The sequence below is a fragment of the Meriones unguiculatus genome, chromosome 2, assembly GCF_030254825.1.
Source record: "Meriones unguiculatus strain TT.TT164.6M chromosome 2, Bangor_MerUng_6.1, whole genome shotgun sequence".
NCBI classification, from domain to species: domain Eukaryota; kingdom Metazoa; phylum Chordata; class Mammalia; order Rodentia; family Muridae; genus Meriones; species Meriones unguiculatus.
Window position 1 is genome coordinate 115,144,739 of NC_083350.1, and position 20,049 is coordinate 115,164,787.

Here is a 20,049-nt window from a genome sequence, read left to right on the forward strand (position 1 = left end):
ACATATCTTTATAGACTTGTGAGCACTGAGTCAGCACTTCATTGTTCCGGTTTATTCAGAGCTAAGTGAATAGCCAGTGAGGAAAACCTACAGCTTATTTTGCTTTAAAACTATTCATTTACATAGGTAGTCAAAAATATTTTTTATGGACTGACTGAAATAAAACTGTGTTTTGCTTTTGTTATATTAGTTCAAAGCATTTAATTCCTGAAGTTACCTCTTCCAAACCTATCTTTTAAGTTACAAGTCTTAAAAAAGAAATGAAAAAGGCCTCAGGTACTACAGAAAGAGTTCAAGAGATCACACCTAAACAATGACAGGGATTTCTTGTTTGGATGCCATTCCAATACAATATGTTTTGACAGAGAGTTAGTTGCTATTTTGGTAAGGGATGAATAAATCCTTCAGATATATATTAAAAAAAAAGTAGATTTCCTGACATTGAAGTGCTGATAAATGACAGCCAATGAAGCCAGAGCTAATTAAATCTATCCTGGGAGCAGAAATTGCTTCTAATGCATTTCCTAATGTGACACAAATCACAAAATGGAACAAATAAGATGAACAAGCGTGCTGAGCCCATGAATGGGAGCCCATAACATTTAGCTTCGTTCCCTCCTCCTTGTGTGCACAGTCTGTAAAGGATGTGGCGTGGGAGAGTCTACTGCTTCTCACAAAAATTTGTTCACATCAAAACTCCTTAATGCCTAATCACAGGTGCCACTTGTAACAACGGATAGGTAACATTTGTGTATTGTTTGCCAGAGTGGAAATTCAAATATCTTATAAGACAGATAGAAAATCTCTGCGGACCCTTGAATGTGTAGAGATGCTGAATTGTCTTAAAGAGTTTAAGTATGTACCAAGATGAACAGTCCATCATCTGTCATCCCCAGTGTCTCTGTCAATATAAGGCTAATCCCAATGTGCCTCCTCTTCTGAAACATAGCTCGGACTATACAATCGCTATATTACATCTTTCTGTCCTGTGTTTGGTTTCAGCCACATCCCAAACCACATTGATTCAGACTTGGAATTTTTTTCTTGTCTCTTTCCCATTATAAACATATCATGAGTTGTTGGATAGAAAGAACAGTGATCCACTCCTGTGAAACAAATTATCCCCAAACATGGATATATTATCTCACTAGTTTTATGGGTCAGATGTAAGTACTTGAGTGGAGAAATTTGTTTAGCTAAAGTTCATGCTTTCTTTAAAATCACAAGGCTAACAATAGTGGACCTATCTCAGTCCATAGCAGAGAAACTGTCTCTGCTCTCAGAATTCAAAACAAGAATTCAAGCCGCTTACCCAATGGATCTTACAGATAGCTGTTCTTGTCATACATAAAGAGAAATTTGGTGCCTGTCCAGTTTAGCTCTAAAACCAGAATGTCTTAATTTCAAATCAATTACTACCTAATTGTTGTTTGGATCATATACCCAATGTCTTTGTATGTTTATCTCCCTAGTCAAAATATTATAGCATTTATCACATGGAGTTGTAGACAAGAAATAAATTTGGATGGATGAACAGCTGGAAGATGTAAAAGACACTAAATTGATGTCTTAGTTTCCTGCTGGTGTGAAAAATACGTAACAAAAGCAGCTAAAGAAAGGAAGGATTTATTTTGGATAACATTTTGATGGTACATGTCTGTTATAGAATGGAAGGCAGGGATGACAAAACTGACTTAAGTATGATGGCAGGACTGTGAATCAGCTGATCCAATGCAGCGTCAATAAGGAGCAGAAAAAGATAACGCTGACGTTCACCTTGCTTCTGGTTTGTTTGCATTCTGAAACTGCCATCAGAGGGTTGTTCTATCCACATTCAGCATTGTCGTTCTTCCTCAGTTATGGCTTGTCCAGTTATATCCTAAAAGTTCTTCACAGGCATTCTCAGAGGTGTGTTTCACAGGTGATTCTAAAATCTAAAATTAAGTTGCAATAAACACATTATTCTAACCTCTGTATTTTTTTTTCCAACACAACAGCTCTGGCTGGGAATGCCTGCTTGGTACGTGGCAGCATGCAGAGCCAATGTGAAAAGTGGCGCCATCATGTCGGCTTTATCGGACACCGAAATCCAAAGAGAGATTGGCATCAGCAACCCTCTGCACCGCTTGAAGCTCAGACTAGCGATCCAGGAGATGGTTTCCCTCACAAGCCCCTCGGCTCCTCCCACGTCGCGCACTGTGAGTCAATGTGCGCCCTCCCCCTTCCCTTGATGCTGACCGCCAGGCACCCTAAGCTCACAGAGCAAAATGTGACAGCTCACATTTCAATGTCAGCATGAGTTATTTAAAGAGGTGCGGCTTGCTCTTCATTAACCTCGCTGCTACTTGTAATTGCTCTTCAATGGAGGCGCTCTGGTTCCTATCAGACTTGAAAGCTGCAACCAAGATGACTTTGGCGCTAGCATTTAGATAACAGTAGATTTCCCTTCCAAGTTAAAAGATCCCAAATCTTGCTATTTCTTTGAATCTCCTTTTCTTTTCATTGAAACCCGGCATCTTCTTGGGGTCATCCTGAAGCATCAGAGGTTTCTAAAGATGCATTCTTTATTTTATTACTTATAGAAAAAATTCATGCTTAAAAATTGTAAGTTTCAAAAATACAAATTGGAACCCTCTACTTCAAAACATGCCTCCCATTTTTAATCCCGTTTATATTTGTATCCATAACATAGCATTAAAAACGAATATACTAAAAAAACAAACAAAAAAAAACAGGCATTCATAATGGCAAATAAAATCATCACAAAATAGTCTCAAGTGATCTTTTATTCCACTATTGAGTAACTTTTTCCTGATAAATGTATCTCTAGTGTTAACTAGATTTCTCCACCCCACAACACAACAAAATGTGAGAGCATACAATAAAAAATGGTGGAGAAAAATTGGTATTGCGTTATTGCAGCTTTCAAGCAATGTATTCAATGAAGCAAAACTTATTGAAGCAATGACTTCAATGTATTCTTTAGATGGCCTTAAGTAATCGTAAAGAATTTGATTTGAGTTTATCATACTTACACCACTTTCTCCCAGATTCTAAAGACAGGGACTCATGGTAAGATTTCAAGGAGTTGTATATTGCTTGTTTAATTACATTTCACTTAATTGCTCTGTAGTGTTTAACATACATATATATATATATATGTTTAACATATATATATATAAATTACATATATATGTAATTTCTACTTACAATGTTATTTACAATACATGAAAATGTACTCTGCCAATGTATTCCAGCTAAAAAGGTAACTTAGAATATACTTACGCTAATATCAGAAGTTATTAAAATAGTTATTACTGTAAGCCAAATTCAGATCAGAGGACTTTCCTGAGTATTTACAGCTGAGATAAAAAGCATTGTGACTAGTTCATAGAGTTGTCTTCTCCCAAAACTAAACACAGTAAGAAACATATTATACACTCAAGTCCTGCAGAAATTAGAACATCCAAAGTTCCAAATTTCAGGTTTGAAAAGTAGGGTAAACACTCTTACTTGTTTCAGTTGCAAAAGCAAATACCTTTTATAGTAGAAAATATTTTATTAAAGCACATTTACCTGCACACACAAAAAGATGTTTACCTTGAAGCAAGATAAATTACAGATTAAAGATAAAACTACATTATTTTGTTTAAAAAACAGACACAAAAATGGAGAATTATTATGATACTAAGATGCTATCTTTAGTCGGCCTTAAAGGGGTTTTTGCGCTGCTGCTGCTGCTCCTAGAACATTCTTCTCACTCCCAGCATCACAAGACCTCCTCAACATACTGTTCATTTATTGATCTATGTTTGTGGCATTTCTAAAAATCTTTAGTTTAGGGAGGGGACTTCAATCAGGATATATAATGAATAAATTGTAAAATAAAATAAAAAAAAAGAAAGAAAGAAAAGAAAGGAGAGACTTCCCAAAGGAATAGTCCATTGTAGAAAAAAAAATTTTTAATTCATTCTGTGATTTTTCTGCCATAGTATGGGTGTGACTCCAGGGCAAAGCTCTTTGCATACACAAGACACACATATCAAGGGTGTGTTAGTTACCCTTCTGCTACTGACAAAAACAAGTGAAAGGAGAAAGAATTTACGTTGTCTTACAGTTTCAGAGAGACACAGTAGAGCGTGGTGGGGAAGGCATGGCAGAGGGCAGGGAACCGTGGTGGCAGGAAGCAGCAGCAGGCCAGCTGTGTCTGGACTCAGGAAGGCATGGCAGAGGGCAGGGAACCGTGGTGGCAGGAAGCAGCAGCAGGCCACAAGGCCTGGCCACGGTGACTCAGTTGTAAGATGAGGCTCTCCTTCCCAAGGTTTTGCAGCCTTCCTACACTTGGTTCACATTTGGAAACAAAGTTTTCAAACGCTTGAGCCCACAGAAGATATTTCACATTCAAGCCACAACAAATGGTAACAAGACACAGCTAAAGAATAAAGAAATGAGTGTTTTTGGAATTTGAAAGTATTGATGAGGCTGAGAAATACCTTATGCTATATCAGTACAATCTCAAAATAATGTTTCAGTTCTTTTTCCTCTCCAAGAATATGAGGAAGGGCAATTTATTGAATTAAAAACTACTTGGTAAAGCTTATGCTGTTTTCCAAATAGTCTATACGGCTTACAGTTTCTCTGTGACATTCATTACTGTTTTGAAGGATGTTGATGAATAAAAAAATGTGCGAATGAAATTATCTTGATAAACAGCTAGTATATTGGGTTATCATGTTAGAAGCCAGTTCGTCATTTTTAAAAAAATTGATCTGATGGTCATATTTAAGAATGTGAAGGTTTAAGGTTTAGTTTTTATGTACATTGGCATTTGACTACATGCATGTCTTTGTGAGGGTGTCGGATCCCCTGGAACAGAAGTTACAGACAGTTGTGAGCTGTCATGTGGTTGCTGGGAATTGAACCCAAGTCCTCTGGAAGAGCAGATAGCGCTCTTAACCTCTGAGCCATTTCTCCAACCCATAGAATATGAAGTTTTGCCATGGAATTTTTTTTAAGAGCCAAAGAATTATTACAAAAATTAGTATCACTGCCTGTCTTTGTTCAGTTATTCCCTTGAATAGAAGAAACAGGCTCCCAGCTGTAGGCTCATGACTCATGCGCAGATCAGGATCAATGTGAAGTGTGCGATGCTGTTGACTGACAGAGGTGCCTCCTTTCTCTCTACCCCGTTTCCCTTCCATGGATGATGCTGTTTCCTGTGGGCTCCTCACTAGCCTTCAGGAAATGTCTGGGTGACCCATGAAGAAATGGAAAATCTTGCAGCTCCAGCAAAAACGGTTAGTTTTATAGTTATGTTAAACCTGAACAAAATGATTGTGCTGTCATAGATACAGGGGGAGTAATAGAAGAGTAATGTATTTAGTATAAACCGTAGAAATGGGGTGTGGTTATGTAGTTGCACAAAAAGATAACTGATGCTTTGGGAACTAGCTTGCTTGTTTGACAATTTAAAATGAATCAGTATTAGACTGCCATTGCTTTTCATCCCAAGAGTCTATGTGTTGTAAGATTCAAACAATAAGAAATAATTTAGTAAAATTTAGAACACTGGAAATTTTGGTAGTCAGTGCCTCCTAGGACTGGGCATGGTCAAAGGAATATATGTTACTAAATCATTCTTAATCTTGTAGAAAAGATTACATTGATTCTTCAGTTTCAGTGTGAGTATGTACTTTCTTGGGCTCTACCACCCACATATAGACCTCTAAGAAAAACATATTGAAGCATTAAATACATTTGGTTTTAAAATCAGTTTTAAATAACTTTGAGGACTCCAGTCACCAGGTGTGAAAATGTGATGTTTTATAGAGTAATTTTTCATGAGAAGGATCAAAGTTGGGAACATTATGTATTTTACATCTGGCAACTTCATTTTAAGGACTTTCACTTTAGTTCCCACTTAAATTTTTGATTATCTAGAACGCAATGCTGCAAAAGGCAACAATGTAAAGGCACATCCTAAGTTGCTTTTTTTAACATACTTTCTTCTTTTTTGGTTGTTTTTGGGTTTGTTTACCCATAAGCTGTTACAAAAAGATATGGTTATTTTCTTCACTTCATTAATTTTTATTATGTAAACTTTATGTATTCTATAATACATAACCATAAGTTTGTAATAAATTTAAAATTTTATATACATTTGAAAATGACAACATAAGTTTTTTTACAAAACTCATAAACTCCCATGTGTTTTATGTATATTGAAATTAGAGTTAATTAAATTGTGTTGTGTTCTTTGTATCTGGGAGAGTGAATGGGTATAATACTATGCATGTCTGCTTATGTCATGATAATTAACATACTAAATTAAAGTCATGCTTCTGGTAGAATTTATTCCAGTATTCAATTGAAATTAATTTATGTTTGCCTGCTTTATTAATCACTTCCTGCTGCTAACCCAGAAAGAATCTGAGGAAGGAAGCTGGGCCCAGGTAGGAAACTCATGCTTTAAGATGTAGTAAACTATTCAGATACAAATGAGGAAACAATTGTAGATCGTGATATTTGAAGTCATCACTTACCTTAGTAATGAGAATGCCATATATAATTAAATTAGTATTAAACCTAATATTATATGTGCATTTTTACATACCGTATTTTATAACTATGATGATTATCATTTCATAATTGGTATATATAACAGGGTAATTTTCTTTCTTCCTCAAGGATGGACCTACAACTTACGTTTATCTGAAATTCCTCTGTAGATGTGTAACCAAGATGTGTATTCTTTCCCGTTGGATCTCTGGGGAAATGTACAAATACTTTTTTGGTGTTCCATTTGCTTTATGGTATCACGTGCCACATTTGGGGGTTTGTGGGAAAACAAAAGGTGTTAGCAGAGCAAGTGTGAGACAGGTTCAGTCACAATTATTAAACTGATCACGAGACAGAAATTTATATTAAATAAGTTGTGTGCACCAAAAATAGTGCAAATCTTATTCAGTATTTCTTCAAGGCGAGTAACCGGAAGAATAAATTTGAGAAAGTAAATAAAATTTAGTACCTTTATAAGAATCTTTATTTAAGCATGCTCTAGCAAAGGATTATAATTAATTTTGAAACTGAAACAAATTTCATAATTAAAAAAATGAACATTCATATTTTCCTATATTTACATATTATAATTAGAACTGTGAATTCATAGCACAAATAGGAATTAGGTAGATAACTCTAAAATTAATATCCTTTAAATAATTTAAATAAACATCTTTTAAATTGACAGTCTCAAAAATGAATGATCCTTTTATAAAAATTGGGTTTGTAATGATACTGGATATGACAATTCTTTTACCTGTTTTGAACATTATGTGGCAAGATCAATCCTTACATCACACTCAAAAAATATAAGAATTAGCTTATCTGTCTCAGTTTTCGTCATGTCTTCTTTACAGGCATAATCTAAATTGACTGATTCTGGTTAAGGATTCTTCAAGGGAACTAATGGAATGCCAGATATATACTCTTCTTGGAAACATAATGCTGGCTTAACTGTTAGCATGCTGTCTTTCACCCTCACTATTTTTTCTCTATTTGTTTACTGAGATTTCTGTATCATATCAGGCTTTCCTATAATACAGGGGCAATGACAATAGGACCATTGATAAGAGGGAAATTGCATAGTACTTTAAAAACAAAAATTCTACCAGTATTGAGATGGAAAACCGTATATCTAGCTACATGCTTTTCATTAATAAAACACATATTTGCACAAAATCTATTTTCTTAAAATACAAATGAAGGTAATTATTTTTGTATGGTCTAGCAAATTATGCAGACTTTATTTTGTGCTAAATTAAATAAAATACATGTAGGTTAAATATTATCTCTTCTTTGTTGACATATGTATCATATTAATGAAATTTCAGTTACAATAATTGCTAATACTCTCCATTTACCATTTCATCCTATTGGTTAAGAAACTTGACTGCTATAAAACAATTCCAGTGTCCGGTCTTTCTACAGACCCTGGCTTATGGAGATATGAACCATGAATGGATTGGAAACGAATGGCTTCCCAGCCTGGGGTTACCTCAGTACAGAAGTTACTTCATGGAATGCTTGGTTGATGCAAGGATGTTAGATCACCTCACAAAAAAGGATCTTCGTGTCCATTTAAAAATGGTGGATAGCTTCCATCGGTAGGTTTTCAGCAAAGAATGACAAAAGTGAAACCATAAACAATATGCAGCTAACAAACATTGAAAAAGAAAAGAAGGGCAGTAGAAATAAAATATTTAGTGTTCAAAAGGCATGTGTCGTCTACTTGGAACAAGTGTTCAGGCAGCACAGTGAATTTCTAATGAGAGCTATATTTTTCCTATATGCCTGAAATTTATGCAAAGGTCCATGTAAGAGTTATTCTCATAGTGCATAATTTTGTTTTTTCTTGATTGGATTTTTTTAATTTTTTAATTTTTTTAATATTAGTTACAGTTTATTAACTTTGTGTCCCAGCTGTATCCCCCTCCTTCATTCCCTCCCAAAGCCACTCTCCCTCCCTCATCTCCTCCCTGCCCCTTTCCAAGTCCACTGATTGGGGAGGACCTCCTCCCCTTTCATCTGACCCTGATTTATCAGGTATCTTCAGGCCTGGCTGCAAAGTCCTCCTCTGTGGCCTAGCAGGGCTGCTCCTCCCTCGGGGGAGGTGGGGGAGAGGTCAAAGGGCCAGCCATTGAGTTCATGTGAGACATAGTCCCTGTTCCCATTACTAGTATACCCACTTGGGTACTGAGCTACCATGGGCTACACCCGAACAGAGGTTCTAGGTTATATCCATACATGGTCCTTGGCTGGAGAAACAGTCTCATAAAAGACCTCTGTGCCCAGACACATTTGGTCCTTGTGGAGCTCCTGTCCTCTCCAGGTCATATTAACTCCCCCTTCTTTCATATGATTCCCTGCACTCTGCTGAAGGTTTGGTTATGAGTCTTAGTATCTGCTTTGATACACTGAGAGATTTTTTTTTTTAATTTTACATAAGAAAATTATTTATGGGGTAGAGAGCTGCTTTGTGATTAAAAACACTTGCTCTTGCAGAAGACCCAGATTCAATTCCCAGCACTTATGGTGGCTTACAACCATCAGTCAGTCCAGCTCAGGTGGTCTGATGCCCTTTCTGACCTCCCTGGGTATCAAGCATGTATATGATGCACACATATGCATGCAAGAAAAACACTCACACACAAAATAAAATGAAAAAAAAATCTATGAACAAAAGAGAAGTTTTATGAAGAATAACTGAATATTCATATTTTCAGAATACAAAGCTATGTGATTGTAAACAATGTAACTTAAAGACATACTAGAAAAAATAAATAAGAAGAAATTCTTCTATGAAGTACATCTTCTACAAAGCACATATTCTTTGTGCTTTGGGCTTTTACATAACTGTTAACATTTTTGATTATTAGCATATTGGTTCTGAGAAACTACTACCAAATGTTTTGTTTAGAAGCTGTGAATATATGGAAAGAAGGAACAAACTTTTTTTATCGTCTATCAGGTTTCAAAAGGCTTATAGTTATACTGCTTTTTATATCCTAGGTTGTAGTCTTGTGGCCTCTACTTTAGGTGACAAAGGGTAAGATCGAGGTATGGATAGGTCTGTTTTTCTTTGGAGGCCTCCCATTCTCCTTGTGTGTCTCTGTGTATGATCCTTCTTCTACAAGTCCACCCTCTTATTCTCTGTGATTTTCCAATTATTTCTTCTTATAAGAAGCCTCTATGGGGGTTCCCTAGTAAGAGGAGCCGGGGAAGTCACTGGCATGAACTAGGTTGCCTGCTCTTTGATGACTCCTCCTGGCGAAGTGGACTTACTAGGCCACAGAGAAAGAGGATCCAGATTGTCCTGATGAGACCTGATAGGCTAGGGGAAGAGGACCTCCTCTATCAGTGGACTAGGGTGGGAAGTCCACCCGAGTGGTAGGTGGGGCCAGCAGGAGATGAGGAAGGGGGCTACAGCAGGGATACAAAGTGAATAAATTGTATTTAATGATGATAAATAAATGAAAAAGAAAAAGAATAGCTTAGGGCATACTTGATATTGTTTATGTTGTTTGCCTCCTAAAGGTCTCAGCCCCAGATATAGTAACATTTTGGGCTATGGGAGTATGCATTTAGAGAGACGTATGTCCATGTTCTTTTATTCTAAGGTTTCAGATGTTTATGCCACATTTGTTGCTATTAAAACGTATATTATAGAAATGCATCCAGTATTTATGTAAAGACTGTCTGGTTTTATGTCTGAAAATATATCTACTGCTAAACATTTGGGCAATGAACAGTAGTCAATGATCATCACTTTTGATCTTGGAAGCCTTTTTTTTTTTTCTATCATACTCTTCCTGTTTCTTTATTTCTAATATTAATCAATCTATCATTACTAAATAGAATCTTATTATTTCTTTTCTTTGGACATCTATGAGGGGTTTTTTCATAACTTATGTTATGAGACCTTTTTATTTTTCTCTTTCCTAGGATCATCATTTTCCTACATCCTATTTTCTATAAGAACATTACTCCCCAAACAATGCAAAAAAAAAAAAAAACATGTGTTTTTATTAACATCCCTTCCTCCTCTGAAAATTCCCCAAGAATACATCTCACCCATGAAATGCAAGCCTTGCTTTGGCATATCCGGATTTCTGATATACAACTGTATTTACTTCTTAATTCCTAGGCTGAATTTCAACTCTATGTAGTGTACCTCGATATCTAGTGTGCCTCAACTCTACATAGTGTGCCTCAGTATCACCACACCTCTAAAGTTCATCCACAGTACTTAAGTGCTATAAATAATGTTCCTATCCCCCCAATAGCCCAACCTTTCTTGTATCCTAGCCATGTTAGTGCTATGAAGTTTTGTTTTTCACAGAAGACTTTTGCAGTCTCAGTAAATTCAGACTTGTTCTTTTTTACACACTTGTTTGTCTCTTATCTTGTTGGCTATTTGTTCTTATTTGGAGCTCTGCCTTACTACTTAATTTTATGTATTTTTATCAACCAAAGAATCATTGATTTTCTACAAATTTATTTCTGTCTCTAAAGAGAGACATTAAGTTCTTTGTGAAGTAATAAAATGTTAATTTGCTAAAATTTACTGCAAAAAAATGCCAAGTTTAAGACAGATGCACAACTGTCTGGATAACTATATATAATTTTGCATATGTATACATATGTATAATTAACAATGTATAATGATTTTCAAAATTATGAATATCAAATTCTTCAAATATTTTTGAAACAGTTTATTCTTAGAATAATTTTATTCTTAGGATAACAACTATAGGATGTAATTATGAATGTAATTGATAAATATACTTGTATAGAAATAACATAGGATTTACCATAATTATTAACAGACCATTCTTCATCTGCTAATGCAATTTAATGTTTTTTCTCTTTTATGAAATTAGGACAAGTTTACAGTATGGAATTATGTGCTTGAAAAGATTGAATTATGATAGAAAAGAACTAGAGAGAAGACGAGAAGCAAGCCAACACGAAATCAAAGGTAATGTCCTCTTTTAGTAATGGATGTCCTTACTGTGGATATTTTTACATCTAAATTCTTAAACATAAGATGATATATATGATACAATCATCATCAGAAAGTTTTACACATTTTGTTCCAAGTATCATTGCTGTTTTGTCCCTAATTATAACACTGAAAAGAATATTGACATACCTTAGGCTCAATCATTTTAGATATATACTCTTGAATTTCTAGAAGTAGATTTATTTCTCTGAACCTATTATTCTACCTTTTTTTTTTTTTTAAAAAATGGCTCTTGAGACATTTTTGTCAATTTTTAAAGGTATGTTGTCATTACAATTCAGAAAACATGGCATGTTGTTTCTAGCTTAGTTCATCTTGGTTTGTAGCATTTGAATTTAATTTCAGTGCTCAGAATTACTTTTCATAGTTATAAAATACATTTCAAAATATGCAGAAATTCTATAAATACTTTTCATCTGAAGTTCACCCGTGCATTCATAACTTCATTTCAGAATTGTGTTAGGATGCCAGGCTAACTGCCCCAATCATTCTGTGTGCAAAGAGTCGATGTCTCATATGCACTCAGAATGTACTATATCTACCAAGTAGCCATTCGATTATTCACTGTTGAGTTACTGTAACAAAATATCCAAGGTAAGCTGCTAACTTTCAAAAATGATAAAGCTCCCAGTTTGCGAAGTTAAAAATCCACACAGCACAGCAGAGACTTTTGTAGGCATCTCCTTGTCCTCATAACCTCATGGTGGCTAACAATGGGGGAAGCAAAGAGGGCTAATAAACATTTACACTGTCAGATAATATTCTGGATCTTACTGGACTTGGTCTTGTATAGCAACCCACTTATGAAAATTAGTGGAAGGACCACAAGAGTTAGGTTATTTCCCTTGAAGGGAAGTACCCATGATTGACCTAATGACCTCTTATTAGTTTTTGCTTAAGGGTTCCATGCTAAGTTCAGTATATCATATCAAGCATACAACACAGGAAAGTTTGGGGATATATATCAAACTGTTATATCAAACTACCTGATTGCCATAATATAGAGGTGAAAACATGATTTAAAAACAAATTTGTTAGATTTTCATGTGTTAGAGACCATTAGATCTTTCTTATTGTTAATGAAAAGCAAGTTATTGGATGTAACATATTTACAAACCTTTGTTTTTTAGTAAATAATGTCAATCTGCCTATATTTTGTTAAGTGTGAAAACGTTAATTTTGTCTAAATGTTTTTGAGGAAGGATTTAGATATTTTCTTTTTATTCTTCTTCTTCTTCTTATTATTATTATTATTATTTATAATTTACTCACTTTGTATCATGATTGTAGCCCCCTCCCTCATCTCCTCCAGGTCCTCCTCCCTCCTTCTTTCCCCTCCCTTCCCCTAGTGCATTAAAAACAGGTAGTCCTCCTACCCTACTATCTGACCCTAGCCTATCAAGTCTTAGCAGGACTGCCTGGATCCTCTTCCTCCCTGGCCTGCTAAGGCCACCCAGCCAGGGAGAAGTGATCAAAGAGTAGGGAACTGAGTTCATGTCAGAGACTGCTACTGCTCCCCTATTAGTGGACTTACTTGGAGATTGAGCTGCCTATGGGCTACATCTGAGAAGGGGATCTAGATCCTCTCCATGAATGGTCCTTGGTTGATGCATCAGTCTCAGTTGAGCTCCCTGGGCCCAGATGTGTTGGCTTTGTCGGTCTCCTTGTGGAGCTCCTGTCCCCTCTGAGGTCTTCTCTCTACCTTCTCCCATAAGACTCGCTGAGCTCTGACCAAAGTTTGGCTGTGGGTCTCTGCATCTGCTTCAATTTCCTGCTTGGTGGAGTTTTTCAGGAGATATCTGTGGTAGGCCCCCTTCCTTTTCCCTTTCTTCAATCAACTGCTTCTGGTTTGAAGCAAGGACTTTTTAAATTGCTCCAGCCCTGCATGAACGTCTCATTTTCCTGCTTCAGTCTTTTGAAGACTGGGGATGATAGCCAGATACCAACATGCTTGGCTGGTACTGTTTAAAAAAAATGGAAGAGAGCAGGGTTTTATGTACTCATGTGTTCAAAGATAATTTGATTTTTGTCATGATAGGATATTTTTTAATTTAATTTTTATTTTAGTTACATTTTGTTAACTCTGTATCCCACTCCCTCATTCCCTCCCAATCCCATCAACCCTCCCTCATCTTCTCCCTGCCCCTTTCCAAGTCCACTGATTAGGGAGGACCTCCTCCCCTTTCATATGATTTATCAGGTATCTTCAGGACTGGCTGCAAAGTCCTCCTCTGTTACCTAACAGGACTGATCCTCCCTTGGGGGGTTGGGAGGTCAAAGAGCCTGCCATTGATTTCCTGTCAGAAATAGTCCTTGTTCCCCTTACTATGGGAAACCAATTGGTTACTGAGCTACCACAGGCTACATCCGAGCAGAGGTTCTAAGTTATATTCATACATGGTCTTTGGTTGAATGTCAGTCTCAGAAAAGACCCTGTGCCCAGATATATTTGGTTCTTGTGGAGCTCTTATCTTTTCCACATCATACTAACTCCCCTTCTTTCATATGATTCCCTGTACTCGGCCAAAGGTTTGGTTATGAGTCTTAGTATCTGCTTTGAAACATTGTTAGGTAGAGTCTTTCAGATGCCTTCGGTAGACTCCTGTCATACATTCAATTCACATCCCATTTGTTTTTCTAAGTGAGGATTGATAATCTTCTCCCGTGTCCACTTTCTTGATTATCTTCTTTAGGTGTGTAGATTTCATTATGTTTATCATGTCTTATAGGTCTATATAAGCGAGTCTATACCATGTTTATCTTTCTCCTTCTGGGATACTTCACTCAGAATGATCTTTTCTAGATCCCACCATTTGCCTGCAAATTTCATGATTTCCTCATTTTTGATTGCTGAGTAGTATTCCATTGTGTAAAAGTACCACAATTTCTGTATCCATTCCTCCATTGATGGACATCTGGGTTGTTTCCAGGTTCTGGCTATTACAAATAAAGCTGCTGCAAACACGATTGAGCAAATGTCCTTGTTGTGTACTTGAGCAAATTTTGGGTATATACCTAGCAGTGGTATAGCTAGGTCTATTCCTAATTGTTTGAGAAAGCGCCAGATGGACTTCCAAAGTGGTTGTACCAGTTTACATTCCCACCAGCAAGGAGGAGGGTTGGATTTAGATATTTTCTATGTTAGGGTTTCTATTGCTATGACAAAACACCATGACCAAAACCAAGTTGGATAGGAAAGAACTTATTTGACTTAGAATATTGATATCAATGTTCATATCGAAGGAAACCAGGACAGGGATTCAAACAGGTTAGGAACCTGGAGATAAGAGCTGGTGCAGAGACCAGGAAGGAGTGCTGCTTATTGACTTGCTCCTCATGTCTTGCTTAGTCTGCTTTTTTATAGAACCCAGGATCACTGGTCCAAGTATAGTATGACTCAACAATGGGCCCAGCTCTCCCCCATCAATCAATAAGAAAATGCCTTCTAGGGCTGTCTACAACTTGATAATATGGAGACATTTTTAAATTGAGGTTATATCCTCTGAGATGAACTTAGCTTTATTGTCATAAAATATCCATCACAGATATGAAAGTATTTATCAGTTACATTTCCATTTCCAATGACCCATGAATTGACACTTGCAAGCATTTCATCATATTGAGTGGAACTGTCTATGCTACATTAACCACTCAAAGTTGGTACAACTCCCTTTTCATCTTAATTTCCCTTGGGATCTTTTTTTTTTTTACATAAGAAATTGGCATGTGTTATATACCTCTCTCTTCCCATATTAAAGTTTAACACTGTTGTATTTTTATTTAAAATTACCTGTTTCAGGTTTTCCTTATACTTATTTTTGTCAACTTCAAAAAATTTATCTCTAGCAAATTTGAACATTATATTTATTACTTCTAGAAAGCAGTACCTAAATGCTAATGAAGATGAATATTTAAGTATTTTTCCATACATTGTTCATTAGTGAATAGATAAACACACTATTGATTTCTTCTAAGACTTCATTTAGCTGGCTACAAAGAAACAAGAATGTATTTCTCTGTTTGAAACAATTTTTTTTTTAAATCGTTTTTTTATTTTTCGACCCCAGGAAATGGTAGGTTGTTTTAAGTGTATTATGAATTAAAATCCAAGAACTAATGGACTGAGGACAGACCATCCAAGAACTAATGGACTGAGAAAGAAATGTATGCTTGACATAACAAAAGATGTTTTGTTTAATAAGGAGATTTTGTCCATGGGATCCCACTTTTAATGTTCTGTCTGAAGTATTTTTCCCAGTTAGATTTCATTATGCTTGGTCACATTACAGGAACGTTTTTACAATAGATCAATGTGAAAACAGGAGAATTACACATTTGGCCCAGTAGCAAATGTTCTATTATTATTTGGCAGTTGCTGCTTAGACTGGAGCCCTGAGAAAAAGTTGTACTGATTCACGGTGATTACATACAAACAACCACATAAGATAAGTGGCTGTGAGTGGGATCATAAATAGCCCCTGCTTCCGACAATTGATCTGATGGCATTTAGAGAAACAGTTCACAATTCTGACTGGACTTCTCTGTCATTATCAGAAATGCCAATTAACCTACACCTTAGAGAAAAGGTTTCTGATGTGAGGAATGTGTCGAGAATGTACTAACTTTTAATTTGTTGCTAAGAAACAGTTGACATTGTTCTCCAGCCATTTGTTGTTTGGGTCAAGAGCATAAATTCTAGGGTATAATTTTGCTATGGAAGATATTTATAATGTTATAATTGCCATGAGACTGTTCTGAATAAGAAAATTTATGATTAGAGTTGGTCTTAATGCCATAAATGTGTTATTTTATTGATAGTCTTAACTACATGTCTGATGGAGATTTTGCATGATATATATTTGCGGAAATGAGCTAGTATGTCTTAGATTACCAAACATGAACAACTGTGTTTGTCCACATTTACACCTACACATTGGGAGCCTGAAAACTTGACATTTCTTGTCATTTTCTGAAGAAAATTAGTCTGAAAATGATGCATTTAGTAAAATTAAGTGAACTAGTGGTGGATGTTCACACTTACGCAGAGCAGGTAATCCATAGTTAGGATTCTTCAAGCTCTCTAACACTAAAGCCAGAGTCAATACAGTTTTAAGAAAACAGAATCTCAAAGTTGAAGTGGAGAATAAATATTAGAATCACAAACTCAGACAGAAGAAAAAACTATGAAGATAAAACAAGTTGCAGCATGGATATATATCTGAAGAATGTATCAGGAAAATTATTATTATCCCCACAAGCAATCATGTCTAGAGGGCTTAGATTATACACAGAGATACAACAAACAACAACTGAAACACTTCAATTACTGTAGTGGAGCAAAAGAACTTAAAAGATTTGAAGACCTTTAAATTATCTATAAGTTATCTATATAACGGCCAAGATATAGAAGATATTTACATTCTTAGTAAGTCAAGTTTCAAGTGTGACTTATGGCAGAATAATATAAACTAGAACTAATAAGGAGTTAGCATAAAAAATTTAAAATATGTAATAAAAAGGTAAAGAAAAACTGAAAGCTAAGACAAATATAATGATGGTAGGTTTAAACTGAAATATCCGAGTAATAATATGAAATAGAGATAGTCTCACTAATGTATTCAAACAGAAATAAAAAATAAAATTGACGTGGTGTATCTAGAGAACACACCATTATATGTAAACATTAGAAGTAATGGATATATATATAAAAGCGTAAATCAGGGCTACCCTATATCACTGTCAGAGAGAGACCCATGGCTGAGGGTAATGCTCCTGTGTGGGACACTGGTATCATTTTGTTTAAATATTATGCATGAGGAAGCACATGATAAGAACACATAAGTGAAATAAAACTTGTTAGTAAAAGTTTTGCAAAACATTAAATATATATATATATACATATATTTAATATAAATTTTACTGAGAAAGAAAACTATTTACTGAAATGCAGATTTCAGTTTCGCACTAGGAAACATTCAGATCTTTTTCAAGTAGAGAATGTCTTTTATTTTTTCTTAATTTTTAATTCTTTAATTTTTTGTTGTACCGAGCATTATGGTCTACATATGATTATATAGTCTGTATGCATCATCCTGCTGATTCAGAATTAAAAGATATGATAGAATCAATGAAAATAATGTTTTTTCAGGTTTTGCCTTTAACAGGCACAGATGACCTTTTTTTTCTGAAGGTCTTATGTTTAGGAAGTAAATGTTTAAATATTTTGTACTTCATGAAAACTCCTTTTAAACAAAGAAAAATAAACCTGTGTCAATGTACATTTCAGTTTTTCACTCATAAATTGTTGGGGGAAAAAATGGCTTAACAATACCAAAATGTCAATGTACTTTTCTGTATTATGCTGCTGTTCTGTTTTATGTGTAATTTCAGGAGGAAAACAGGCATCTAATCATATTCAATACTGAAGTAGTAGTTAATAACCATTTCAAATGAAAATCAGCTTTAGAAGCATAATACTGAGGGGAAGGGAGAAGGACAGGTTATAGGATGGAGTGAGGTAAGGAGGGAGAGAGGAAGGAAAAAGAAAGGAAGGAGGAAGGATGGCTAGAGATGGGGGGACGGAAGGAGAGCTATCCCCATCTGGTGGCAAAAATCTCAACTTCAGCTAGATCCCACGGTTCCTATTTAAAACTAGCAAGCAACTCTTGCATAGTGTTCATATGATAGGAACGCTATCTTTTCAGTAATAATAAGCGTCCTAAAGATGCCAACTAATGAGATTGATTTCAGGCAGGCTGAACAGCCTGTTCATGTAAAAGAAAGGATCCAGGTCCAGGAGCTCTAAGAAGCAGGGAGATCAGCATAACTGTGACTTGGCCAGAAGCCTGTGGCCCGTTTCAGCTAGAATTTAGGTCATCATGCGAAGGAAGCGTTGTATCTTCACAGGATCCATCTTTTTTTCCTAGACGTTTTAGTATGGAGCAATGATAGAGTTATTCGCTGGATACAGGCGATTGGACTTCGAGAATACGCAAATAACATCCTCGAGAGTGGAGTGCACGGCTCGCTTATAGCCCTGGACGAGAACTTCGACTACAGCAGCTTGGCCTTACTACTGCAGATCCCAATGCAGAGCACCCAGGCAAGGAGGCCCCTCTGTCCTGCTCTTCCCTAGGTCCTGCTCAACAACGAATGAAACCTTTGGAAAAATACAGGGCTGCAAATGTGGTTTTGTTTCTATTTAATGTCTTAATTAGTACAGAAAAACATATAAAAAATAAAAAAGAGATAGTGTCATGTATATATACGTGTATGCTGAGCACAGTACTGTTTCAGTTCATTTAGACATATGTAGCTCCTCAGACTTTTTCATTTCGTTATGGTAAAAACGTTTAAAATAGCCAAGCATGATGGCACACACCTTAATCCTTGTACTCAACAAAAAGAGGCAGGCAGATCTTGACTTTGAGGCAAGCCTGGTATAGACAATGAGTTCTGGGCCAGCCAGGGCTAGAGACAAAATCTGCCACAAAGAAATTAGAATAGTTCTTCTACCTTCAGTAATGCAAAGTTTATTATTGTTACCTGCAACTGTACTAACTCCCACCTTGTGCCTGCTGGGTAGCCTTTCTTTCAGTCCCTGTTCTCTCTACTCAGTTAACCACAATCCCACATCCAAATTTTGTAAGCTCGATTTGACCATTGCCTGAGATCATATGCATATGTCTCTGTGTCGCTGGCTAGTTCCTTTTAATATATTTATGAGTTATTTCTGACACTGGAATTTTAATTTTAAGGTGATGAGTTGACTCAAAACTAGGAAGGCAGAAATTGGAGCTTATGGTGTAGTCCCCTACCTGAACATAATGCTTCCCCAATATATACGGCCTTCACTCTCTGCCTCTCTGAGCAGCAGTCCTTCTCTTTGTCCTTTCAGTTATACTTACGTGTTAACTGAGTTTTAAAATGATCTCTAAATATCAGCAGAGTTCCATACAAGTTAAAGTACCTCCAATCTGCTGTACATCCCATTAAAATAACATTACAATGTTTTTTAATGCTAGAGTACAGGAATCCTTAAATGTGTCAAGTTTAAACTGGAAATGGTGCTGCATGCCTGTGAGTCCATCACTTTGGTGGCTGAGGCATGAGGATCATGCAAAGCCAGCCAGGGGTAATGTTTTCCCAGCCTTTTGTGTTCATAATAACACTTTATCCCAAAGAAACCAAGCAAGCAATCAAGCACACAAACACACAAAAAACACCAAAAATATTAAATTTCAAGTTTGTGAAGTACCTGTTAAGCTTGATAAAAATCCAATGTAACTCAACTTTATTTTGTGTTTAACATTTTAAAGTTTACATAAAATACTTAGTGGGAATAAAATAAGCATTTGAAATAAAATCTTCAGACTGGAGAAAGAAAGAAAGAAAGAAAGAAAGAAAGAAAGAAAGAAAGAAAGAAAGAAAGAAAGAAGACAATAAAACCTAAAGACTCTGTAACTGAA

The 20,049-nt window shown here is 35.9% G+C and overlaps 1 protein-coding gene across 27 annotated transcripts in view; it reads left to right on the forward strand.

Moving 5' to 3' along the window:
* The window catches only part of Ppfia2 (PTPRF interacting protein alpha 2), a 513,258-nt gene that overhangs the window by 483,612 nt on the left and 9,597 nt on the right, over nt 1–20,049 (forward strand). For 14 of the 27 annotated variants that reach the window (XM_060377984.1, XM_060377986.1, XM_060377995.1 and 11 more), the window contains 6 exons: nt 1,998–2,198; nt 5,235–5,297; nt 6,423–6,452; nt 7,969–8,162; nt 11,439–11,536; nt 18,508–18,683. In XM_060377984.1, the coding sequence (XP_060233967.1) occupies nt 1,998–2,198; nt 5,235–5,297; nt 6,423–6,452; nt 7,969–8,162; nt 11,439–11,536; nt 18,508–18,683 (762 nt within the window). The remainder of the gene's footprint in view (nt 1–1,997; nt 2,199–5,234; nt 5,298–6,422; nt 6,453–7,968; nt 8,163–11,438; nt 11,537–18,507; nt 18,684–20,049) is intronic. The other 13 variants (XM_060377987.1, XM_060377988.1, XM_060377997.1 and 10 more) reach the window with 2 other exon arrangements.